This window comes from Anas platyrhynchos, chromosome 16 (assembly GCF_047663525.1).
Source record: "Anas platyrhynchos isolate ZD024472 breed Pekin duck chromosome 16, IASCAAS_PekinDuck_T2T, whole genome shotgun sequence".
Classification (NCBI taxonomy): domain Eukaryota; kingdom Metazoa; phylum Chordata; class Aves; order Anseriformes; family Anatidae; genus Anas; species Anas platyrhynchos.
Window position 1 is genome coordinate 5,865,858 of NC_092602.1, and position 26,322 is coordinate 5,892,179.

General features: G+C 41.7%; 2 protein-coding genes across 8 annotated transcripts in view; one reads left to right on the top strand and one right to left on the bottom strand.

Annotated features, from left to right (window-relative positions):
* RNFT2 (ring finger protein, transmembrane 2) overlaps positions 1 to 18,375 on the bottom strand; it is a 39,491-nt gene extending 21,116 nt beyond the window's left edge. For all 7 annotated transcript variants that reach the window (XR_011803837.1, XR_011803833.1, XR_003500796.3 and 4 more), the window contains exons 1-7: positions 18,228 to 18,375; positions 17,675 to 17,863; positions 15,237 to 15,726; positions 11,939 to 12,417; positions 10,717 to 10,793; positions 9,070 to 9,170; positions 6,421 to 6,574 (exon numbers count right to left, since the gene is read on the bottom strand). Coding sequence is in view for 1 of the 7 variants with exons in the window: in XM_027469637.3 (XP_027325438.1) it covers positions 6,421 to 6,574; positions 9,070 to 9,170; positions 10,717 to 10,793; positions 11,939 to 12,417; positions 15,237 to 15,319 (894 nt within the window). In the remaining 6 variants the exon portion in view is untranslated. The remainder of the gene's footprint in view (positions 1 to 6,420; positions 6,575 to 9,069; positions 9,171 to 10,716; positions 10,794 to 11,938; positions 12,418 to 15,236; positions 15,727 to 17,674; positions 17,864 to 18,227) is intronic.
* A 63-nt stretch (positions 18,376 to 18,438) lies between these two features.
* On the top strand, positions 18,439 to 24,385 carry SPRING1 (SREBF pathway regulator in golgi 1). Its single transcript, XM_027469638.3, has 5 exons — positions 18,439 to 18,697; positions 19,205 to 19,361; positions 20,623 to 20,774; positions 21,303 to 21,416; positions 22,042 to 24,385. The coding sequence occupies exons 1-5, from the start codon at positions 18,587 to 18,589 to the stop codon at positions 22,123 to 22,125; spliced, it is 618 nt and encodes a 205-aa protein (XP_027325439.1). The 5' UTR covers positions 18,439 to 18,586; the 3' UTR covers positions 22,126 to 24,385.
* Positions 24,386 to 26,322: the final 1,937 nt, after the last annotated feature.

Sequence of the window (26,322 nt, forward strand, 5' to 3'; positions counted from 1 at the left end):
TGCCCAAAGCCCCATCCAGCTTGGCCTTGAACACTTCCAGGAATGGGGCATCCACAGCTTCTCTGGGCAGCCTGTTCCAGTGCCTCACCGCCCTCATAGGAAAGAGTTTCTTCATTATATCTCATCTAAATCTATCCTCTTTCAGTTTAAGGCCATTACTCCTTGTCCTGTCTCAATATCCCCTGACAAAGAGTTCCTCCCCAGCTTTCCTGTAGCCCCTTTTAGGTACTGGAAGGCCACTGTAAGGCCTCCCTGGAACCTCTTCTTTTCCAGGCTGAACAACCCTAGCTCCCTCAGCCTGTTTCTGTAGGAGAGCTGCTCCAGCCCTTTAATCATGCTTGTGGCCTCCTCTGGGCTCTCTTCAACAGGTCCATGTCCTTCTTGTGCTGGGGGCCCTGGACTGAACGCAGGGCTCCAGGTGGGGTCTCACGAGAGCAGAGCAGAAGGGGAGAATCACATCCCTCACCCTGCTGGCCACGCTGCTTTTGGTCCAGCCCAGGATACGGTTGGCTTTCTGGGCTGCAAGCACACAGACCTGGCTCACGTGGAGCTTCTCATCAACCAACACGCCCAGGTCCTTCTCCTCTGGGCTTCTCTCAATCCATTCTCTGCCCAGCCTGGATTTGTGCTTGGGATGACCTGGCCCAGATGTGGCACCTTGCTGAACCTAATAAGGTTGCACAGGCCCACCTCTCGGGCCTGTCCAGGTCCCTCTGGATGGGATCCCTTCCCTCCAGTGTGCTGTCTGCAAACTGAGAAGCAATTTAAAGGTGGGACTAGAGGGACTGTGAGATGTTATAGTTAGTGCAGTGCTTCTGAAAGTCATACCTTAGATCGCTTACACTGGAAAGTTAAAATCTGAAGGCAGTTAAGAGCAGTGTTCCTTTTTTAAAAAAATATTAGTAGCTATGAATTTCAATGCCCGCTAGGGAGAGGGATGGGAAAGAGCCCCAGTTCTTCAGAACTTAGCTGTATGCTTTAGTTAGTTCTTCTTTAATCCCTTACTTTCATCTCCAGGATGCCACACCTGCTGTAGGCTTAAAGAGCGAAAAGCCTCTACAGAACCCTCACACAGTTTCTATGGTCTAGAGGATCAAGGCTCAGATTATTCTACAAGAAAAGTGAATCACTTCTGAGTGAGTTTCCCCCAAAGATCATCCAAGAGGATAGGCCTATCTATTGTCACCTGTCTAGAAACACCAATTTACCTACACTGTTGGAGAAGATTAGGATTAATTAATAAATCTTACTGACATTTTTTGTAATACATCATTTATGTACCAATTCCCAGTGCTCATGTGCCTTGTTTTAATGCTCCCATATTTTTCATTAGCAGCATTTGGAGGCCTCAAATACTCCAAGTGACTTTTTTTTTTCCACCTCAGGATGAAAACATATACTAATCACCTTCTTGTTAAATGACTGATACATATCCGGTGCTATGATGAAAGAAGGGCTGCCAGGACATTAGGAGAAGGCTGTTGCTATCACCGTTGCAACTAACTCAACCCCCTTCTGGTATCTTCTCTTAATATAAGCCTTCTGGAAGAGGCTGAAGCCTACAGGAATTGCAAGCTGCTCCAGCATGCCCTCCTCCATGAGCCATCATGATGGACCCGTTCTATGCGATGGATTGTTCTACATGAATACTGTGTGCAAGATGAGCTGGTTGCTCAAGGAACATAAAACCTCTGCACGTGCAAGTTGTTTGTCTAACTTACTGTGTGATGAAGGATGGGTCAGTCTGACCAGTGAGAGAGGCAGGGTCCCGTGATTTTGAACTGTGGTATCCTGTGATGCTGAGCTCTGACAGAAGATGGAGGCAGGCTGCAGAAAATTCCTAAACTCTGTAAGGTAGGTGCTCATTCTCCTTACAGTAACTGTCTGTGCACTGAGAAAGAAACATGATAACTGAAGTAACTCATGCTCATGCACCGTTCTAATGTGGAAGAACAATGGGGCTACTTAGAATTAAGCCTTACTAGCTTCAGACTCAGAATGAAGTTACTACAGATCAGCTGCATGGTTATATATTGCTTTAAGATTCTTTAAGATTTAATTCAGTTGAATGATCATATTCTCTTGTTCAGAAGATAATCCGATATTTCTGTCATGTCCAAAATGAAGCTTCAGAAGGAATATGGAAAGCTTAATGTGCTAGTTTCCATGGTAGAGCTGTAAGCATTCCATGCTAGAAAACATGGGGTGCACCTGAAAACAGTATTTAGTCTTAAGTCCAAGTGTAAAGAATGGCTGTCACATACAAATGAAGTACTCCCCAACTGGATTTGCTGAGATAGTACTAAAACCAAAACAAATAAGAGAACAAGCAACTATTCCCATAGATGCAGTGAGCAGTCAATAATGCTAATTTGTACACTTGCTACTGATGCAACTTCACAGCATTTAGAAAAAACTTCATGAGTAATGCCAGTATCACTGCAGACTTCAGAAAAACTAATTTGCAATGTCTAGATCCACTTTTCAAACAAAAACTCTTGAGTATTTATTCAAATAGCAACTTCATGCTACATTTTCAACAAATGATATTTGCCTTACAAATTTTCAACTTTCTAGGAATGGAGCTCTGGGATTCCTTGGTGTTGTAGCTTGGCTGCACACCTGTACTGAGTACGCAAAGAAAATTCTTACTCAGGGCTTTTTTTACGCACCAACCATTAAGATTACTGGAAAAGTGTGTCCTTGGTATGTGCCTTTCTCTCCTGTATATCCAAGGTTCTTACATAGTTCTTTTGGTTTTCCTTCTCTACTCCCTCCCCCATGTCTCACTCCATTCCTCAGGATATCAGCTTAGATTACTGACAGCAGCATGAGGAGGGGATGGGAGACTTACAGGCACCTGGGATTTCCTAAAGGGAAATCTTTGGCAAATGTCTTTTTATTATTTATTTCCTTATTTTTAATTCCACCCCTCTCAAGCTGTCATTTCTTAGCAGTGAAAATGAAAAGCTGCCATTTATGTGTGCACAACAATGGAGGCCTCTGCAGGCCACATGGCTCCTGCAGTTTAATTTACTTTAATTCATTTTATATTGAACCAAATGATCTTATTTGCTGTTTTTGATGGAGAGCCTTCAACATGCAGGGTGGGAGCCAAGCCCCTCTACCAAAGAAATTATGAGCCCAGCTGCTATTAAGACTTGTACCCAGCTTTGAAGGGTATGCTGAAGCTCATGGGGGAGGAAGGGACATCTTTAGCCACAGGCATGCTCCTTCTCCCACAGTCTCCCTCTGACTGCAAAGGTACAAGATCACACTGATTTGGGTTGCCTTCCTTTTTCTGCTGCTTTTCTCCCCCAATGCACAAGCCGCTCTTTCCCTGCCTTCCATCCTGATTGCAGTCTCAGATTCTCTTGGCACCTCTGTTTTTCCAGGCTAGTTTAGAACCTAAGAAACTCTGGGATTTTCTTAAATTTTTGATCTTCCCTCATTCGTTGGTTGGGCTGCCTGCAAAGATATTCCATTTCTGAGCTATTCAAGCTTGGAGAACTATGGGTAGACATAGCAGTCTTCATGCTTCATATTCCAGCACTGAGTATAATTTTGGTTCCTGACAACCATTTTTTGGCCCCAAACGACGTGTACTGCTGCCTGTATTCAGACTGAAAAAGCAAATCAAAGACATTCTACCTTTTAATATTAGCTTGCTTTTTTCTCAGTTACAGCATCAGATCAGGCTTTAGTAAACCTCACTTCCATTGCTGATGGGAAGCCTCTTTGCTTTTTCCTTTTAAATGTGTACTGGATACAAGATGGCTCTTGATGTGATGGGGCCATACTAAAAGTACATGACACCGGTACTTCAGTCTGGGAGAACTGAGTGTGCTAGCCCACGTTTTTCATGTGTTCACTGTCAAAATGAAAAAAGGCATCTGAGCTAAGTGGAGTTCCATGCTACTCACTATTTTCATGAATGACCTTAAGCCTACTCTGTTCCATCATTATTAAATGTGCAGTTCACAGTGAAGTAGGAAACACATTGAGAAGAAGAATTATAATTCAAAAATCATCTTGACAGACTAGAGAAATGGTCTGGAAAACCTGAGGGTGCAATTAAAGAAACACCAAAGACAGCCCAGCAGAGAACAATAATAAAATCAAAGTTCTGGAATGAATGAGTATCTGAGAAAAGACTCATTTGGGTTTGTTTCTTCTACACAGAAGACTGGATATATGAAGGCTTCAATGTTTAAAAGAAAGAATCTGATCTTGCTTCAATCACAATGGATATGGTGAGTTATGAGCTATAAGAGAAGGCCATTCTGAGGTGACGCTTCACACTAGAAAGACTACACAAGCATCAGTGAAAGCCATGTAATAGAGAAGACTAGAATCTCAAGTAGCAGTATGAAAATCCAGACTAGCTTTGGAAGTGCCTTTGAACTTCCCAAACAAGGAATATCTTGGCCTACTCAGAGTTGATCAGAGACCCTGATATCCCAGCCATTGGCAAGTTTTATCATCTACTGCCAGCAAGAAGGTACTGCAAGGAAATTCAAGATTAAATACCCCTAAGCCCTTCACAGCTGTGAAGAACTCTGTCCCTGGCAGAGCACCAGGCTCCTCTTCAGGACCTGTATTATAAGGAGCTAGAGGTTGCTGTTCCAACTAGTTTTATCCACAGGAAAAACAACAACAAAAATATTTCCTGGAAAAAAAAAAACTTATATCTCTACCCTACAAATTAAATTTATTTCTCCAAAAGCTTGTTACCTGCTATGATTAAGCAACAGGCACCCAGAAATTCAAAAGCTACAGACAAGGCTTCAAGCAGAAATGCTACTACAAGTATTTGGGGAGGAAAACAGGAACTTTGGCAAACATTAAGACAGCAGATGGCAAATACCTTGGTAAGAATTTGGTCAAGTTAATGTCTGAAGTGCAACAGAACTGTTTAAACTCAAAAAAAAAAATATATATATATTTTTAAAAAAAACTAATCATCTGAAAAATCGTGTGTAGCATTGTGCTAGCCTGTAGAAGTAAGGTAGGTCATCAGACTCAGGGAAAGAGCTCAGCTACATGGTTACCAATTACAATTTCCATGGCATCCTGGGGTTCTCTTGGAGCTCTCCCATCCTAGTTTGATCTTACTTAATTTGTTACACCAGATCTCATCCCTAGTTGGCTTAATGGATGCATTGTGGAGGGTGGGATAAAAAATAAATCCAGATCCATAGCAGTAGGTAACAACAGTCTCAGATGTCAAGGGACAGTGAGACCATCAACAACATCCTAAGACAAAAAGAGACTTAAAAAAAGTGAGAAATATTGCTATCCAGAAAAAGGTATTAAAAATGAAGCATCTGTGCTCTGAGTCATTATAGGCCCGTGACAGATGTGATCTTACCAGCCTCCCACTGTAGCTGCAAATAAAGACCCCTTCTCTTTCTTCTCTCCCGACAAGGATTAATGAGTACTTGGGATAGCTCTCAGACAAGCAAGCAAAGGCTGTGAACCTTTTCCAATGCTGCAATTTATCTTGGGAAGACTATTCACATCACTTTTTCCTCCCCTCCCCAGGCTGGATTATGCTCTGACCTAGCACATTAATCTCCCAAAATAAAATAATAATAATAGAAGAAAAAAAGCACCTGGACATTCGCCAGAAATAAATTAATAACCATCTCAAATAGCCCTGCTGTGCAGGAACAAACTGCTCAACTCCCCTGCCACCCATGTCATTTGTAAGCAAAACTATTCCCAGTTTAGATATCCCCTTAAGTGCCCTGCCTGAGACTTTCTGCAATTAATGATAGTATCTTGCATCTATACAGTGCCTTTCATCCAAACACTTGCCAGAAAGTTTCTTTATCAAATGCAAGTATACATTGCTACCTTTGCCACTGAAATGGAGACACTACTAAGTGGAAGAAGGGATAGCATGACAGGTCTGTGAAGAGTAAAAAAAAAAAAAAAAAATAAATAAATAAATAAAATATATATATATATATATGAAACGGTAACTTGAGAGAAAGTGTAGAGAGAAAGTTTCAAAATTTAGGCGTGGTCTATGTATGATTTTGTATGTATTTAAACATTTTAACTGTTTACTTAAAATAGTTCTTCAATCATCTATTGACAAAGACTGCTTAGAAAACAAGACTTACAACAGCGTCAACCAGCAAAGCAGTTATCTCACTGCTAACACTCGTTCCTTCTCAAATAATGTTTACTTCTCTCTTTCTAGACTTCAATCACTTGCTGGCATTACCAAATCCCTGTTCAGGTCTGCAATTGATCAAAAACCAAAACTTACCCAGGTGACTCTCTCCTAAAGTTTTAGCAGATATTCTCTTATTTTTGTCCTTCCACATGCATTTCTGTCTGTACATGTTGTAAAGGTATCAGATTAACAAAGAAAAACATCCACACATTCAGAAGAGAAGAGGTCCTTACCTTTGACTTGACAGCTAGGATGATCTTAGGCAAGGCAACAATTAGGCATTTCAATGCAATGGTGAGATACTTCAGCACAAAGTCCGTAATCCCCACAATCCACATCAGGTCAAAGAAGTCCAGTCTCTCAAGGTTGGGTTTCAGAAATATAAGGCTAAAAGGCATGACAACAAGGTTCAAATACCAATGAGGATAATGTCGCTTAGGCTTCTTGATACCAGCTCTATCCACTGCTGGCCAAAGAAGGCCTAGAAAATCCACTGAACCTCAGTGAAGTCCTCAAGGGCAACAGGAATAAGACAAGCAAATTAGTCCCACAGTTCCTCTGGGCCTCTTGACTTTGTCTGTTCTTGCCCATTTCTACTGAGTTTTGCTCACTATCAGAAAACAGGACCCAAACACGTACAAAATCTGTTTTTGAGACTGCAGTCTTCAAAACCACAATCTACACCAGAAAAGAGCATCTGGTCTAACCACAGCACCTTCAGTACATAGGCTTGCTCTTTCAGGCCTGAGTGTGAAGGTTCTTCTCTTGAAGTCCCAGTCATCAGTTGTCTTTGAAGAGGAAAGTCATGGACAACTTAAGACCACCATGTCCTTCTCCACCGAGGCTGGCTGACTAGAGCTACTTCAGGGGCAGCAATCTCTAAAGCTACTCGTGCATGTGAAACAAGCGGGTGACAAAGGAAGCATTGTATTAGACAGAACTCTGGCAGAAAGGTCAGAACTTCAGGAGGGTCGTGCTCCAAAAGTGGCTCACTGGCCTGTGTTAGTTAGCAACTCTTACCTGAACCAAATCTCCAGAAAGGTAGCATCCCTTACTTAATGCTATTGACTACGCTGAACGTTTGGCCTTTAAAGAAGGGGAGTCCAGGACAGCACAACTTCATGTAGCAGAAGCTACTGACCTGAGCAGCATGAGGTCTGGGCCCTACTCAGACTGAAAATACAGGATTCCTGTTCAGGATATTTACCTACCAAAGCCTAATGGCAGAAAGCAAAAACTTAAGACATAAAAATGGAAAGGTAAGATAGCCAACCCAGAATGAAAAGCCTGAGCATGAATTTAAAATACTCACAACACTGGCACAGCACAACAGGTAAAATTAAATCCTAAAAACAGAAACAGAATCAGAGACTTTACTACTATTCGTGCACTAGAAACAAGCAAAAAGTAAATAAATTAGGAAATGAAAAACAGATGAGAAAGAAACAAAACCAAAGCAGCTATTTCCACAGGCCTGCCTTGTGCACAGGCAGAGGTGCCCACACAGAGAGCAACAGATCCACTAGCGGGAGCATGGCACTCCATGCACCACTACATCACTTGCAGGAATGGGGCTCTTCAGTGAAGCCATTGCTCAGACTGTTCACAGTTAATAAACTATGCCCTAACCAGTGCGTAGGATGGCCCCAAATTGCTGCAAATCTTTTATTTTAGGAGACCTATCTTTTATTTTAAACTGTGCTTATTCATCCCTTTAACCTTAACCTACTTCCCAAAGCCACTGTTTTCCTGTGGTGTAAATAAATTTCTTAATGCCTTTCTGCCATACCTCTTTCTTCTCTTCCACTCCCTCCCACAAACCACATACATGTACAGATTATCCCACAGCTCACCATCTCTCATTCTAACCCACGCATACAAGACTTTTCATCTCTTCCTTTTCCTGAAAGCATTTACATGCAATGCTTTCCAGTGATCAAACCCAAAATCGTTAGGGACAATTCCAAAAAGTACCAGGGCTGTGGGCCCTTGACTCTTTCACTGCACAGACAGCACTTATGGGAAGAAGCTGAGAAGCAATGAAATAAATGAGAGAAAAAAAATGCTCAAGAGACATCTAGCCACAGCCCAACTGATGTATATTATGCACAGTGTATTTTCCAGTAAATATTTTCAGTCTGAATTTCTAAGTCACCTTCAATTTTAATTGGGAAGATAATCAATATGGTTTTAAAGTAGTTTGGATACTACTAGTTATCAAGTAACTATGTTTGATAATTACTCTGTTTCTTTTTATTTATTCTGCTAAGGTCCCTTTGCTTAAGTATCCTTGCTTCCTTATTTGTCATTTAATCCCTCCTTTACAATGAGCAGGGACAGCACCAAACCATAGCCATGGACACTAACTTTTCTGTACCAGAGAACTGCTTCAGTCAGCATTTTAAAGTGGAGACTATCTTAGTTACACCAGACTCAAATGTCCCCAAGCCTGAGTACAATGAGGTAAAATACTACTACTTTATCTCCAGTAACATACTAAAAGCTGGATAGACTGAAAAGGAAAAACATTATATGAAAAGTCAAAACAGTGGATCAATTTCTCATCTGCTTCCAACACCTGCTCTTTACCTTCAGTCACAGTGGTCAAAATGTGAATTTAGAAGTCCCATTATACAAAACTATCCATCCTGCTTTGATACATGAGAAAGTGGCAAGTGTACATGTTTCAACCAGAAACTGTAGCATATCATCACAGCTGACCCATTCAGACCTGGTTATGTCATTTATTGACAGGAGTACAGTCCACTGGTAAAAGTGACGCACATTCTTTTCCTCCATTGAAAGCTTTTACAAAAATCTAACAAAGACAGCAGACACCTGAAGTCCTTTTTCCTCCCGTGTACAACGTAAATTTTGCTCACCTGTTGTACAGCTGCTGGGAGCTGAATGTGTAAAGCAAGTAGAAGGTGTTTCCGGTGAGAAAGGCCAGGATCCAGAAGACAACCAATACTGATCTTTTCTCCTGAGCAACAAAAAGAAGCAGAGAAGATAAATTCAAAGTCTCAAGGGTTGTACTGAGCCTCTAACTGCTGAAAAATGCACGACCGACCCAGGAGACACAAATATGCAATTAAGCATTCAGTAATTAGTTATTTACACAGGACTAAGACTCACAAATAGGCTGTGAAGTAAAGATTATAAACAAAAGCAGAAATGGCTTTCACTCACCTAACCTTTTCAAATAAAGCAATTTCAGAGAAATTAATGGAAATGCACTGGCGAAGATGATAGCCTTGCTTGCATAGCACAATGCTCAAGGTTGGGATTTTTCTTGGGACAACTAAGTTCTCCTGATATTTTAAATACAGCTTGACAAACAGGTTAAAAAAGTCAGTTCCATATGTTGTATACAATTGTACTACAATTCTGAGCTTTCACCTGTCTGGAATGACACTTTGTGAAATGGGAATTTTACAGATAGATCCACAGTCACTTAGAAGATGGCTTAGCTAAATCATATGTAACATAACCCATCACTATATGCAGCACGTGAATGTTATCTGAATACATGAAGGTTCCATGACATGACATGCATTTTTGATTCAATAAATAATTAAAGGTCAGAAGAAGTGAGAATTTTACATTTCAAAGCACAAGGAATGTTATAGATGGAAGCTGGAAGACAGATGACCTTGTCCTGGGTCTTGGTCCTGTGTAATTTTGAAGAGTAAATTTTACTCTTGGGAGGAAAAAAAAAAAAAGCTTTTTTTTTTTTTGCAGGCTGATTTATTAAGAATATAGCTCTTTGTAGCTATTCAACAGCCAGGGATGTTAGGTTGAGATTTAAAGCAGAGGATTAATGGGCATGCTGCTAGAAAGACAGAGGTGAAAAGTGAAAGCCAACAGCAATCTATTACACAATTGTGCAGTTCATCTGTTCATTTAGCATCGTATCACATTTATTTTACTGCTGCTGGTACATGTACTTATATGCTCGTGCCACCCATGTCATTTTGTCAAAAAAGCAATTCTTGTTTTATGCTTTTAGTGCTGTTGAAGTATCCTGCTGACACTGAAGAGGATCACGATAGATCAGAGGATCTGGTTTCTTCACATTCTAAACATATCATAAGAATTTAAAAGACATTAACAAGTAACACATTTACAAACTCCTTTAGCTGAACATCTAAATGCTAATAAATTAAATATCATTATTAACTAGTGAAATTGGTTTCAGCACCTCTGCTATATGCATTGGGAAACTGAGGCATAGGGAAGCTGCCAGTGCAATGCCAGAGGCAGATTACAATCTTCCCAACTTTTTCTCCCTTGCATTTATTATAACATATTTTCACAAAAGTGCAGAATGGAAACTGTGGGAGAGCATCAGTGGGGAGAACGAGGCAGAGGAAGTGAGGATTTTGTCGCAGTACTCTTGTTCTGACAGATCTGTATACATACAATGGTGTTCAACCCTAGATTGCAAAAGAATTTTCAGGAAAAACATTATTTTGTATACGAAGAGCAACATCGCTTGGAAGTAAAAGAGAGTAAGATGCTGTACTCACCTTCAGAGCAACCTGTTCTCGGAGTGTTGAGTTGGCATATGCGAACGTGCTGGCCATACCAATGCACACAGCAATCCCTGCAGGAAAAGACACTGTCAGAGTACAAAAGGCCAGGTAGGAGGATCTTCAGTCCTAAGTTATTGGGTAAGAGCATCTTGAGCTTTGAATAATATTACTGGGTGATATTCTGGATGCACTAGGAATTAAAAATAAATAAATGACTAAAACTGGTAGACTGGACTCAAAATTCAAATAACAAGCTAAACTGAAATGAAGCTGCTGCAGTGAGCACTCACCCAGCCAAATACAGAAACTCTGTCCTAACAGCAGGTTCTGTGCTGAAAAAGAACAGAAGTGCTGCAAGCTGTGGCTGCACTGTGCAAACAGAAGTCAACTAGAAGACAGTATTACAGCAGCAGTTCAGCATATCCTAGATGACAGGGCACACTATCAAAACCATATCAGGATATCAGATTTAAAGAGCAAGATGTTGCAGAAATGAATCAATTCCTCTTTTGGGGAATACCAGCAGCTATAACCAGTGTAAACTTAGGCATTATTGGCTTCCCTGTGACAATAATCTCAGCATACTACTCCCCAAATGAGTAAGGATCCTCAGACATGCCACACATAAAACTTCACAGTAAGAGAAGGATTAGATGAGTGGATTTTACTTGACCTCTGAGGGTCTGAAAGTCCCATGAAAGAATCTGGGATAGACATACACTTTAAGGAACACTGAAGATCTCAACTGTAAGATGTAACAGCTGATGCTGTTTGGCTTGTTCTCACAACTACCCTTGTTCCAGCTGTACAAGTGTCTCATCCCCCTGGGACCTTCTGTGCTACACAGAAGCCTTTGCTAGTCACTAATGTAAGTTCTCTGTCTCTCAGAGAGAGACATCTGAGTGGGAAGCCTTGGTAACATCCTCAGCCCCTAAAGGAATGTCATGGAGAGATTAGGAAAAGGTACAGAAATGATCTCCTACTTGTCAGAATAGGAAACAGATGGGACTAACACAGATGAAAACAGCTTGCATTGAAAGTCAGCCGAAAGGATGTGGAGCTGGTTATCCCATGCATTTTAGTATGCCCCCTTCATGCTAGAACACCTCCAGCTCTAGATGCTGTCACAGAGGTATATGCATCAGGCATCACAGCATGATAAAGCTTCCTAACCACCCTTTAATACATTTACAATCCGAAAAGGATAAGTGCTTACCAAGCTTATGCTGGAAACAAACTTTAGCCGTGAGGATCAAGATGAAGGGAAGTCCCTTCTGCAGCCAACCGATCACAGCTTTTAACTCTGAAAGAGCTGGGGCTGGAGTCCCGGCCTGTTCATCACTGCCTTCCTCGGCATGCCCGTGGCGGTCCCCACCAGCCATGTGCAGCAGGGACGAACCCCGGTGATGGCCATGGTGGAAATGATGGGACTGTTGCCGGTGGTGAAACGGGGCTCCTTCCGTACGACTGCTTCCTTCCTCCCTCGGGGTTGGCATCTGAATGAATACTTCCCCACCTCCCGCTGAAGAGCCCAGAACCAAACCTGACTGGAATGGCGTGGCTGTGATGGTACCCGACGGGATACCTGCCAGGCCCGAGAACAGCTGTTGTGGAGAGGAAGTTTCAGCCTTGAGACTTTCAAAAACTCCACTTTCATCCACGCTTGTTTCAGAACTGACTGTTTGGCTCCGGTTTCTGCAGTGGAAGGAGATTAAAGAAAAGTGATTAAATGAATGCCACAGAACTTCTTGGTCTTTTAGACCACTCCCGACTGTATCATTTAAGAGTTCTTCATGCACTGCCAGAATATGTAGGTCTCCAGATAACAGATGCTTTTCACTCTGTTTGCTGTTGGAAAGTCACAGCTGCAGAAATGGAGACCAGTAACCAGACTCCTGAAATAAGATCAGAGTATTTCTAAAGCACTGATCAAGATGCACCAGTTCCTTCATCTGAGGATCAGAGTTCCCAAACGCTCCCTTTACTTTTGGAGGAGACATACATATAACACATCTAGCATTAAATTCAACATCTTCAATAATGATTTCAATATTTCAAGAAAAACATAGATAAAAACATGTAAATTTAAACAGTGCAACCAAGCCAGGACACATTATATACATACAAATTAATCAGACTACCTTAGGGAAATGATCTACCCCCAAGATCTTCTATTTAGAGATGATCAATACTTGCCCAGTGATGAATAACACAAATGAGAGAGTCATCTGGGGAAGAGAAGTGTTGCAAGCTGCCTGTGTGTCCCTGTTCCAACAAATATTAATAAGGATGTGTTCATGGATCACAGAGAAATTGTTTTATTTTGATATTCTCAGCAAAATGGGCATGGAGGTACTCAGTTTACTGGGCACTGGGCAGAATTAGGTCTGGCACTGATTCTTTACTAAGCTTGTTGGATAAATTACAGCCAGATTCCAACAGAAAGTCTTAAATATCTTCATCCTAATACCAGAAGAATATATGCTTTCTTCACTTGAACTCAACCCTGTGGTACTGAAATGAACACGTGGAAAGTCTGGATGAAAGGCAACAATATATGTAACAGGTAGAAACAACCATTAGGGAGTAAATGCCTGGCAGACATAAAATACCTCTCTAACTTGCAAAAGAAGAGTAAAGAATAAATAATGTGCAGTGAGAGTCATAGCCCGCAAATAGGGCATGCTGCAGAGCTCCAGTCTCTCTTGGTTTTAAGCCTTGGAGATGTCTAACTTTAGAAACAGTGGTCACAAGCTGAGACAGCACATGCAGGCACATACAGGGCCCTTAACCCACCCTCTCCCGTGGGCTCAAAAACCTCCCCAGGCATCTTACAGGGCACAGAGCACTGCCTTTCATCTGACTCTGGAGATAGCTTCAAACCTCTCTAGAGAGACCTTCCCACTAGGTAAACTCCTAATAAGGCTTTTTATAGCTACACCCCATTCCCAACGTCTCTCCACAGGCTCCAGCAAGGAATCAAGTCAACAAGATTTGGCACACCTTTCTTTGGTTCAAAATATTCATCAACAGATTTTGAATTTTACACCTAACATTACAACTCAGGGATGTATACACAAGACAGGGACATAATGTGACAGATCTGTACTTACGTCTGGGAACATAACAAACACATTGGGTGGAACTGAGTGTTACAGACAAATACAAAAGTATTGTTTGCAACAATACTACCAGGATACACGACTATGCTTTCAGCAGGAAGGAATTAATCAGGCACATATTTAAAAATAAATATACACAGATGAAATTCTGAGTCTGATGAAGTCAACCAAAGTGAAGACCACAATGTCAGTGGCGAAAGAATTTCATTGCACAGTTAGAAAACCTTCAGTTGATGTTACTGACATGTATCTACTCTGCTAAGAAAAATAAGTATTTAAAAAGACCAGTTGATATTACCCTGTGCATCTTTTGCACTTAATAACAGATACCTACCCTGAATATTTTTAACTCTTCAAATAGATACCAAAGTGTCTTACAAGTTTGTAGTCTCAAGAAGCTCTACATTGCATATGACAGGTGCACAATGCATTTTATGTGCTTCTCAGGGCCCAGACTTGCCTGCTGATAAAAACCCATAGACTGCACTGAGGCTTGGGTGGCATCACACAGAACAAGTTGAAGATGCTTTTCTTTTGCCCTCAAATTAAGAATGGATCTGTGGTAAAAGTGGTCACGACATCAAGCTTCCCCTCTACCTGCAAAACCACTAAGAAATATTAAGTGACTGCTTATGATCCAGATCTTTCACTTATAATATCAGCTGAGCCAGAGCAATGAAATTTGTTAGTTCCATCTTTGTCTTAGTAATTAGATTAGTTTCTTCTTTAGAAGAAAAAAAAAATAGAAAGAAAAAAAGTCAAGCACTAACTCTGGGAAAGCACAAGGGAGTGTTTAGTACCAGAACAACAAGAGTGGCAAGCCTCCCTTGCTGATGTTATAATTACAGAAATGAATTAGCAGTATTCTACTTCTAACTATTCACACACATCAACCTAGATACAGATTCTAGGATGTCATAAAGAATCATCCTAAATCTCTAGAAAATACTGTTTAACAGAAGTATATACAGGCTCTGTTCGTACTGATTGACCCTTTCAGACTGATAGCACTCAGTATCCCCGCAGGACTGTGCCATGGATTGCTCTTCGAGAGCTCTTAGAGCTCTAAAACATCCTGCCTTTACTAAGCCGGCTGTCTCCATATGTGCCATACTGGATCATCAAACCTGTAACACTGTTGTTGGCAGCAGTCAATAACTGACATGAAGGAGAAAAGTAAATCTGTCCCTAAACCCAAGCAGAAAGCCTGGCCACATTACATGCACTGGATGAGGAAGTCTGTTTTTCTTACTTCCGAGCTTTTGTCTTCTAAAACTTACCATGAAACACACCACATGCTTAAATCAGAACTTTGCCACCTGGAGAGGAAAAGGTAGGAAAAAGGAAGGGAAAAGATTTACCTTTCAGGAGAAAGGAAGGGAAAAGATTTACCTTTCAGGAGGAGCGTTGTCAGTGTTGCTGCTATGCCGTCTCTGCATTTTCCTCAAAACCTTAAAACACAACACGCTCAACATTAACGTTGTAGGTCACCAGTTCTCAGTGTGACTAACAAAGGTCCACAGAGTCAGAGGGCTGTGAAACCCCTTCAGCTAGTGACATGGCTGGAATAAATCACTGGCTTCTCTGGAAGAGAAGCTTGCAATTGTTATGTGGTACACTTGTGAAGAAGCAACTTTCAAATGGCAAACAGGAGTGCTCACAAACAGGTCTCCAAGCAGGGCAGGCATGAGTCAGATCCCCTTCTGCAGCATGGTGCAGTCACAAAGAGAGTACACAGGTATGATGGCATGGTCTCCAACAGGAACTTCAGAACATCTGACAGAGTAGCTCTAGATGTGACATGTGAATCAACATATGCTCTCTGCAAATGAAATGCATTCCTCTTCTTCTGAAGAAACTTCCCGAGCAATAAAAAGCAAAACTGAGGGGAAAAAAAAGAAAATGTGTAAACATTTTTAATGAAAAAAATACAATCAAGGCATGACAATATTCTTTTAAACAGGCAACCCCTTCCTTTTAAACCACGGATTGCCATTAGCAAACTGCACAATGGCCACAAATGATATCCACATGTGCAAAAGATCACATGTTCTTGTCCCATTCATTCTGGAACTGCCAGCATAAATAAAGTAAGGTCTGGAACAGGAAATAAAAAGGCTTTGAAATTGTATTAACTTCAGGATCTTTTACTAGGACAAGGAGAGAAATTATTTAGTTATTTAAAGCTCTGCTTTCAAGTGGCTAATTTTAGGGCAACAACCTCAAACACATTACATTTTTTAAAATCAAGATCATTCAAAAGTGAAAAAGAACAGAAAATCATCAAGGCATAGCACACAGTACCTGGCAAATAATCTTACACAGTGTAAAGGTATCTCACTTATATAAAACCTGAGGCACAGGCAATTTTTGCAAGTGATTTGTGCACATTCCTACAGGCACATCATAGAAGATTTAGAAAGAGATCATTTAAATACATAAATCTGATCCTACTCAGCTTTACACTAAAATAACTACTGAATAAAAATGTAAAAGACTTTAAATACTTATAGATATCAAAAGCGATAACATTATTTATAGCATTTTATATATGGCATGAATCCATGTAATTCATGTATACAAGAGTACATGTATACATAAATAAGTGTGCAGCCCTGTATCCATAAATCACACAGCTAAATTGTATTGAACTTTTAAAAGGATGGGAAGAAACATCAATGTTTACAAAAAAGAGAAAGACACTTGGCTTGCACCATCCAGTCTTCAAGACCCCCATCAAGTGGGCTGAACTGGGACAACACAGGATTTGAGTCATAGATGACCAAAAATGTCAAGGCTTTAATATGAGACACCAACTTTAGACATCCCTTTGATAGGTAATACAAATATACACATGTAAATAAAATACACACAAGCAAATAAAAAATTGGGACAATCACATATGGCAGGAAGAACGTAACTTTTAACACATTTTATGGAGAAGATACAGGTAGCCACCAAGAGTACCAGAAATCTACTTCTCACCAAAGTTTTCAGATACCATAAGTTACCAACACTCTCCTAAATACAAATTTTGATCCTGTAACTTGAAACTGTATTTTAATCTCTAGATATATGTTTGTATTTAGGTTGTGTTCTCAGGGCTGAATTTTGTTTTACATGTATTTGTAAGTTTCATAAAATAAAAAATACATATGAGACTTCTCTCCCAGATTTTTTTAAAGCTGCCTTTGTATTGACAACACATAGTTCTCCAGGGAGCTTTTACATTTTCCCTGCGGTGTTATCTAATCCTGACCTGACAGTATCTCTGTTGACTCAGTATATAATTTTATCCCCCTTTTAACCAAAACAATAATTAAGATATGATTAATCAGTCAAGGCCCCAGGCTCACCCATGCAGGCAAAGCTGTCCTACCTATGAACAATGCCGGGGTCACTGCTTATAAAGAAATCTGCCAGTCTTCCCAGGCTACAAGCTGAGCTGAAGTCAGTGTGTAGGTAACTTTGAAACTTGGACAATCCTTCACTCCCTTCCAAACCATTAGAAGTCTACTAGACTGCGATATAGGGTGAAAACAGCTTTTGAAATGTCACATAACTATGTGGGGAAAGACTTGTTCTTTTGTCATCAGCTACTACACTTTTTTTTTTATTATTATTACTGTGACATTAATGTTTAGTATTGAAGACGTGGGACTTCGTCAGATGTGAACTTATGTATTACATCCAGAAGTCCCACAGATTTAAATTCAGATACAATTTAAGTGGACATTGTTCCAAAAGGCACTCAGCTTCAGTACCAAATGATTACATTTTCTCCAGATTAGGGGTTTTCATCTTGCACCAGTTGGACACGTTGACAGTACCTGAACAACAGGTTTAACTAGGGGTGTAAGGTGCCACAGTGGGAGACAGGGCAGCTCAAGAGGGTGCAAACACCTTCCACACGGAGTCCTTCAGATAATCCAAACACGGTCCAACTTGCAAACTCATCACAGGGCCTCCAAGCCAGCTGAGCGTAAAGCACCTGGATCACGTCGCTCATACAGGCGCACCTGTAAGAAGCACACACACAGAATCATTCTCACCACAGCACAGCGTTTCATTTTTTTGTCTCCTCAGGAAAGGCAGCGAGGAGCAGCACCTCGGTGCCGAGTCCCTGCAGACACACCACCCAACACGGCCCCTCTCCTCGGGGATCAGCGCACTGCCATTCCCAGGGCACCTGCTGGGCTGCGATCAGCCTTCATGGCATGCATGTACACAGCCGTGTGTGTAAGAAATAAATTAATATATTTCCACAAGCACGTATATAGAGAGATTAAACCACTATAAACGCTATAGTATATAACACCCACAGACAGATGCCTATAAATACAGCTGTATGCATGCACACATATCCACAGGCCAGGCCTTTACCTCCCAGCTGGGCCGGGAGTCGAGGAGGCAGCTACCCGGGGGCTGAGCAGGCAGGTACCGGGGGGCTGAGGAGGCAGGAACCGGGGGGGGGGGGCTGAGCTCCGTGCCCCGCAGGCCGCAGCCGGCTCCCAGCCGAGCGGGCCCGGGGCCGCCCTGGCGCTGCGGCCGCGCCCCCTCAGCGCACGCCCGGCCGCGGCTTCCGCCTCTCCGCCGGCGGAAGCGGCTGGGCCTCAGCGGGGGGCTCCGCCAGCCCCGGTGCCCTCCCCCGCTCCCGTCCTCGCTTCCCTCCTTCCCCGAGCCGCAGCCGGGGATGCGGGGCCCGGCCCGGTGCTGCCGTGGCCCGCGGGCGGCTGAGCGCCATGGTGCCCTGCGGGGCGCTGCTGTGGCGGCGGCTGCTGCGGAAGCGTTGGGTGCTCGGCGTCGTCCTGGGGCTCTCCCTCGTTTATTTCCTCAGCAGCACCTTCAAGCAGGTCAGTGCTTCTCTCCCCAGCCGTGTCCTGCTTGGGCGTGCGGGACGGAGCCCCCCGCAGCGGTGCCCTAAGTACGGGGGGATTGCTGAAGAGGGGGGCTTTGAAAAGCTCGGGGTTCAACCAAACGTTTAACGAAGTGCTGAGGTTAAAAGCAACGGGGTTTTGGAACCTGACCTGGAAGAAAATCTTGCAGGGACTTGGTCTGCTGCTCTCTGGTTTGTAAGCTGTAATTCCCGTAGCAAATATTCCGCAAAGAAATGTGTGCGTCTACAACTATTTAATACGCTACGTGCCCCTTTACAGTGGGCTGAGCCTGTGGTGAACTTGCATCCCCTTGTTTTACTGGGTTATGTTGTTTATATGCTGCGTGTAGCAAAAATAAAGCTATTGCAAGTAGTATGTTGTGTGCTCCACTGATGTTTGAGTTTCCTGCGCTGCAGAATTTAAAACTGTTGGGTATTTTTAAGGAGCTTGTGTGTTTGGTTGCATTGCTGCCTTTCCCTGCAGGAAGAAAGGACGGTGAGAGATCGGAACCTCCTCCAAGTGCAAGAGCATGAGCAGCCGATCCTGTGGAAGGACCAGTTCAGCTCAGGGAACAGCAGCCATCTGAGCAACCAGTGCCGGAATTCTGTTCAGGGGAAGCTCCTCATCACAGACGAACTGGGTATGCTTAGCACCAAGGACTGGTTCTGCATATTGCGGTGCTGAACGCTCTGTTGCCTCTCTGCTGATGGGGCTTCTGAGCAACAACTGCTGCTTATTACTGCTTTGTTACTGTAGAACCTCAGCTGTTGGCATTGCTATGGTCAGACTGTGTTTTGCTGTGGCTGCAGGCACTGCTGATCTGATTCTGTGCACAGCAGGCTTGGGTCCAGCTGGGCTCAGCTGAGGCACAGTACCTCCTGAGCGTGACTGTACTGTTTGCAGGACCACTTCAGGTTTAGCAAAACCCATCTGCCTTTATACTGCACCTAAACGTTGGGTCCCGCTGAACTCAGCGTGGTTGCTTGCAGAGCTGTTTGTATTTCCCTGCAGTGTGTTCCTACTGGAAGGTGTGTTGGGGAGACCTGACTGGTCTTGTACGCAGGCAGGTCAGGATTGGTATAATTAGTGCTCAGTCACAGCTAACAAGCTCATCTAACCCTTGTAAACCCAAGGATATCTCTGCTGTAGTTTCTCAAATTAACTACCTGTTTTCAGTGTGTGGAACCTTTCCTGCCATGGACAAGTGCTTCTTGTTGCTCAAGCACTGGGCTGTTCTCGACCAGAAATGAAAGGCTGTAAAGAAATCATCACATCTTTTGTGACTTACATAAATACTAAAATTGAGCACTGCCTGAGTTAACGCTCACTGATGATTCACCAAGGTCTCTAAAATCAGTGATATCTTTCACAATCAAACTCTGTGGTAGTAGTACAGCTTCTGTAAGGAAATGCTCTGGTTATATTATTAAAGATTCCTATAAACAGTGAGTATTACAGCTCCTCTGTGTGGATAAATAAGTTTCTTCATCATAGTCAACGGTAAAGAGTTATCCAGATAACAGACCAGTTAAAAGAACATGTCAAAGTTTCTTTTTTTTTTTTTTTTCCAGTACAATCACTATATTTGTCCTTTCCAGTCATGACAATAAACTATACTAAAAAGAAATAACTAGAATATTAGGCATTTAAATAATGATGCTGTATATGCTATGCTGATGTAGGTACATAACAGTTGTGCAGATAACACCAGGCTGTTGTAAAACTCAGCTCTGTGTCCACATGCCATGTCAAAGAATTGCTAATTAGGACTTGAATCAAATTAAGGAGGATCACAAACTTAATGATAAAACTGTCAGTAATGTGTCTCTTCCTACACCATGTCTATGGAACGTATAAAGGAGTAAGTCTTCACAGTTCTTACTGTTGTTTTTGTTTTTCAGGCTACATCTGTGAGAGGAAGGACTTGCTGGTCAATGGCTGTTGTAATGTCAACGTGCCCAGCACGAAGCTGTACAGCTGTGATAGCTGCCTTCCCAATGGCTGCTGCAGTGTGTATGAGTACTGTGTTTCCTGTTGCCTGCAGCCCAACAAGGTGCACAGACTTTCTTTGGCCTTTCAGGTGTTCTCAGTTGGATAGGTTCCTTTGTGGCTAAAAGCACTTGTTTGTCAGGAGCTTTTTCCTTAGAGGGGAAAATTCCTTTTCTTGGAAGGATGAGAAAGCTTGCAAGGAGTATGTGGCGAGCTATAAACGAAAGCTTAAAAAAAAAAATAATAATTCATCCTTCCTACTTCTGAGAGGAGAATATATTGAGTGCTTTGTAGAGTATTTCAGCTTCAGTGGAATTGCATTTGCTGAAGGGAAGTGATTGTAGAATAGCTATTCCAGACAGTATCAGTTTTGTGGTTAGCACTTTGTGTATTCTGTTAGCCAAGCACAGTGTAAGGCTCCTCTAGATTCTCTTACTACTAGAGTTTCATGATGTTAACCTTTCGGTGCTCCTTAAAACATCTAAGGGGAGTTACTTGCTATTCCTCTGAAATTTGAGCTGCGTAGATTAAGGTGGGTTTTGATTACTCTTTGTGAAATAAAGTCTTTTTTTTTTTTTTTCTGCTATATTAGCAACATCTTCTGGAGCGTTTCTTGAACCGGGCAGCTATTGCTTTCCAAAACCTCTTCATGGCAGTTGAAGATCGTTTTGAGTTGTGCCTGGCGAAATGTAGGACTTCATCACAGGTAAGCCACTAGCACACGTCTAGGGCTCAAAAAAGGAAAAGTACCCTTGGTTCTAAGAATAGTTGGTCTGTTTTGCTTGCTTGCATATGGGTACTTTCTCAGACTCTGACATTATAGCTGAGAGCTCATCTGAGGGCAACTTTCTGATTTGTAAGGTGAAATTGTAACAATAGTAAGTGAAGAGCAAAGCATAGGTTTACATCAGGATGAGTTGGTTAGCATCTCTTTAGAAAAGAGGTGATAAACTGAGAAGACCAGCTGAGTTTAATGACTGGGAAGATCTCATAAGGATGAGACCAGCGTGACTTGTTCCCCGTAGCTTCAGAGATGCTATTTACCTTATGCTGTGCTTTTAGATTTACCATCTGCATAGTCACTCAAAAAGTATGTTGCAGTATTTTCTTGCTTTTGAGAAGAGGTGAACTTCTCTTAGCCGTTAAAGATGCAGTGATTTTTATCAGAAGTTTTGGTCTAAGTGAGCATTGGGCCTCTTAAAGAAGAATTCCAGAAGAATTTGAGAGCTTTTTTGCATGCACATAAGCACTCTGGGTTTTGACCCTCGACAAAGGGTTGTATTGTTTCAATATACGTGTATTGGTAAGGTTTCTCCTCCTCTTCCCAACAGAGCGTGCAGCATGAAAACACCTATAGAGATCCAATTGCAAAATACTGCTATGGCGAATATCCCCCAGAGCTGCTGCCTGTTTGAAAGCTGCATGATGTAAACGACAAGGGGAAGGAACTGGAGACTGGAATCCAAAAGGAAGACAACAGCTGTTGCTTTACAAGAGCCTTGGTGTAAATGGTTTATGATGTTTCTGGCAGCAAACCCAGGAGGTGTACAGTGTAAGCAAGGGACTTAAGTTCTGTGGACTTGAATCTTGCTTTTTTCAGTTGATGTTATGCACCTGCTTTAGAGCACTGGAAGGGCATTCTTTGAGTAATTCTTACAACAGCTAGTGTTTTCAGATGCATGGAGTGGATCTATAAAACATAAGAAAAATCTAATGTAGCTTTGCAGCTGTACCTGTAGGTTGAGTTGTCTCTGCAGTCCAGAGACTTTCCAGAATTACGGTAATAATGAGAGGATTCTTGCTTTTAGAGGGTAAAAAAAGCATGCCTGTTGTGCTTCTTTCTCTGGAGTACTTTTCTGATATGCATGGTGTATGCTACATAGGCAAATATGAATTATTTATTCAATTTATACGGATTACTAGCTGAAAGTATTGATGCTTTGCATAGCTAGTTGTTGATGCCTTTCAGTCCCTGTTTCTTTCTATCAGGTAGAAAGGGTATTTTACATCCTGACTAAAATCGGTTGGTGTTTTTCCTCCTTAGTCAAAAGGATTTTTATTGGGATTCATTGCTTATAGAGCTTATGTTCCTCTTAGTGAATTTAAAGCATTCAGAACTCCAATGGAGTTGTTACTCTGTCAAAGTCCCATAGCACAGGAGAAGAGCAGGGATCTGCCCAGGATGGGACGTTTGTCTGTAAGTGCTTTCTTTAGTACTCTGCAAAGGTTTCCTCGAAGAGGAGTCTTAGCCTTGTGAACAGCTCTCTGCTAGTCCAGTTTCTCACAGGAAGCACTGAAAATTTAGTTGCTTGAACTTGTTCAGGCCTTGGTAGCTCAATTATACTTCACTCCTGGTTGTGCAGGAGGCAAAAGGGTGGAGTTGTTCTAGGATCCCAGTTTAATGATCTCCTTGTACACGAAGTAATTATGCTAGAATGTCAGAACGTGGTGCAAGCCCTCTGAGGACAACTGTGTTGCATGAGTTCAGTTAAACCATCAGGGTATTTTGATTTGCTGTTTGACATACTTGCTACTCTGAAATTTCAGCGTGATCAGAATGGCAGTAGAGCAGGATTGGTTCTCCCAATTTCCTATAGCTCTAGAATCTGTTTGTTTCCCTCATAAGTAATGCTGCTTGCTCAATACAGGTAGAAAACCTGTAAGATGTTGACTAAAGTTGTGCTCTCCCCACATGTTCCTATGTGAAGCCCAAGTGCTAGACAAAACTGGGCTGCTCTTTTCGATGCAGAGAGTCATTTCCCTTGTTTTTGCCCTAGCCATCTCTGTCCAGCTAGGGCACTTCTGATTTTGACTTTGTGTATGCTTGTTTAAACTGATACTTCCTGTTCCCTGACTGAAATAAAACAATCTACAGAGGCTTTATTAAGAAAAAACAAGCACAGTGGCAAAAGATATCCGTACAATGCTATTGCAGGATATTCTCATGTGCATCTAGTTAAAATTAGATGTGATATAAACAAGTGTTATCAGCCATCTGATAAAATACACTTGCATTGTTTTCATTGTTCTTTCCCAAAAGTCATCAAGTGAGATAACGATTCCCATCAGCAGATTCTCTTGAAAATCCTGTTTCTGCAAAAGCTTTAGTGTTAGCAGTTTATCCAGCTGGAAATGTCTCCCCTTTGCTGCCATCCTATGGCAACTTGCTGCAGCAGGCATGGTGCAGCGTGAAGGCACAGTGTGAAAAACTGTCTTGAGAAGGTAGCAGAGGTTACTTACTTATCTTTTCAGTGTTAAACGGATTCTTCACCCCTGTTCCAGCATTCTATAACTGGCTTTCTCAGGAAAGACCATCAGGTTGGTCTGGTGTATTTTTCCTACTGAGAAGTATGCCAGCACTTCACGTTGTTGCACCAAGATCAAGATCCTGATGGCTTGTTCTTTCATTCTTTTCCAACTTGTTATTAATTCTTTAGCTGGTGATACCACTGCTTGAAGCAGTAATTGTGAGAAATCATAGAAACCAACCTGATTCAGGGAATGTTAGTAGGAATTCCTGGCCCCTTTCTCTTTCAGAGAAACAGGATGTGATCAGAAATGCATTGTGACCATTGTCCATTGACTGGGACAAACTGCATTTTCTCTCCCTGGTTGTCAAGCTGCTCAAATTGTCTGTGCTATATGTTAAATCATTAAAAATGTATGTGGTCCAAATAGTGTCTGTTCTCATTTCTTTTCTCAAGCTACAATGCGCCTGTACTAAAATGGAGACTTGAAAAATGCAGTGGAGTAGAGAGGGACACTGAACTTGAATAAGTGGAGTAAAGGCAAATGGCAAACTTCTCACTTCAATTTCAGAAAAGAGCATGCTTCTCTCCATGGTGCACAGAAAAACCTGGGTCATCACAAAACTGGACCAAGCAGGGAATGGAACTCAAAGGATTGCTTCATGCCTTGAAGATATGGTGAAAAATGTCAAATCTGTACTTCCTAGTAATACTTTTGTGGTTTTAAGTGATGCCCATCCCTCTTGCAAAAAAAAAAAAAAAAAAAAAGCCTGGTGATTCTGTGGTTGTCAGTGACTGGCATCTCCTTTCTGTTTGTCAGCTAAGAGATCCAGGTCGTTCACTTATCTTTGGCAGCAGATTTAATGAGAGCACTTGATGGAGTGACTAGCTCTACTTATCTGCACTGGGGTCAATGCTGGGGATAATTGAATGGGTTGTGTAGTCCATTTCTGTAGTTTACAAGAATAATAATGCTAGTGAAAAATGGTAGCAGCTCACATCTGATAAGGAGCTGGTATAGCATTTGGCTGTACCAATTTGGAAACAGTAAGCTATGGCAAAGGGGCACAGCACTCTCTGCTTTGGCTATTTTAGCTAAACTTGAATGTGAGCCATTGGCCTTGAAAAAACCTGCTGTACTGCTCCATGAGGGTGGTATATGGAGAGCTGGATTAAAAATTCCTGTTGTGGTGAACTGCAGTTTTGAAAAGGTAAAAGAAAACTTCTGGCTTGAGGCCAACGCTAAACAGTTGAATTAGGATCATGGTTTCTATATCCTCAATCTCAGTCACTGTAGTTGCAATTCATCACTTTATCTCCTGCAAGTGTTCGGGCTCTAATCACTTGGAGGAGTTTCTTACAAACTATGTGAGGATTAATGAATTGTCAGTCTCCTGAACATAAAGCACTAAGCACGGCAAATCCTGAACAAGAGTCTTAGTTCTGATGCGCTTTCAAAAAGCAAATGTTTTTCTGACTGCCCTTGTCATTTAGCTGGACAAGTTTGAGCTTTAGGATTTGTTTTGTCTTGTGCTTGTCACTTAAACTGCAAGCACGCTAGTTCCTTTAACCTAGCACCATAATGTGATATTTGTTCTTCAGTTATTCTAGTCAAGGAGAGGTGGGGGAGGAGATGAAAAGGAATTCCTGAACTCAGCAAGTTACACAGAAAAGGAGTTCAGCAAATTATTGGTGCTTTAATAAGAGTCCTATGTATTTCTTTACAACCCGAGGCAAACAACTGCCCATAGCAGAAGGGAAAAGTGCCAGCTTTAAAACCTGCAGGGAGCAATGGGAAAGTACTTAGTTCTTAATTTTTGATCCACATCTGATTAAAAAGGCAGTTCCATCTAATATTTTCAGTCAAAGAAGTCTGACTTGTAGCAACATGCACGTTGTCTACATGATCTACATTTCTGAGGCAGTCAGGTGACAATAGACTGTTTTCTTAGAAATCATTGTCCTTAGTAGTTTAGAAATATAGATCTTTTAGTTGAGAATTCTCAGGGTTCCTTCAAATTGAAGCACATTTATTGCTGTGATCTGCTTTTTTACCATCAGTAAAACAACACAAGGTTACAGAGTAGGGAATATAATGAAATTAATTCTGTCTGAAAAGGTTGTATTGTAGAAACTCTTCTAGTGTGTATTTCAGTTAAAATGATCACAAATCAGAGTTGCAAAAGGGTTTGGAGGCAGGTGTTAGTTCACCTGTGGTTTTGCATGAGTGAGATTACAATTAAGCAGTTGCTGTTAGTAGTGGTTGAATTCAGGACTAGCACCTGATTTCCTGCCAGTTTAATTAATACTCCAATAAAATCCAGCTCCAATTTATCCAGTATGTTTTCTGTCTTTCTGCATGCA

What these genes read in the sequence shown, in the direction of transcription:
- SPRING1 (XM_027469638.3), top strand. Translation starts at nt 18,587, where the DNA reads ATGGTGCCCTGCGGGGCGCTGCTGTGGCGGCGGCTGCTGCGGAAGCGT. An exon ending in TCAGCAGCACCTTCAAGCAG is followed by an intron (nt 18,698 to 19,204) that starts GTCAGTGCTTCT and finishes CTTTCCCTGCAG; the next exon opens with GAAGAAAGGACGGTGAGAGA. An exon ending in AATGTAGGACTTCATCACAG is followed by an intron (nt 21,417 to 22,041) that starts GTAAGCCACTAG and finishes TCTTCCCAACAG; the next exon opens with AGCGTGCAGCATGAAAACAC.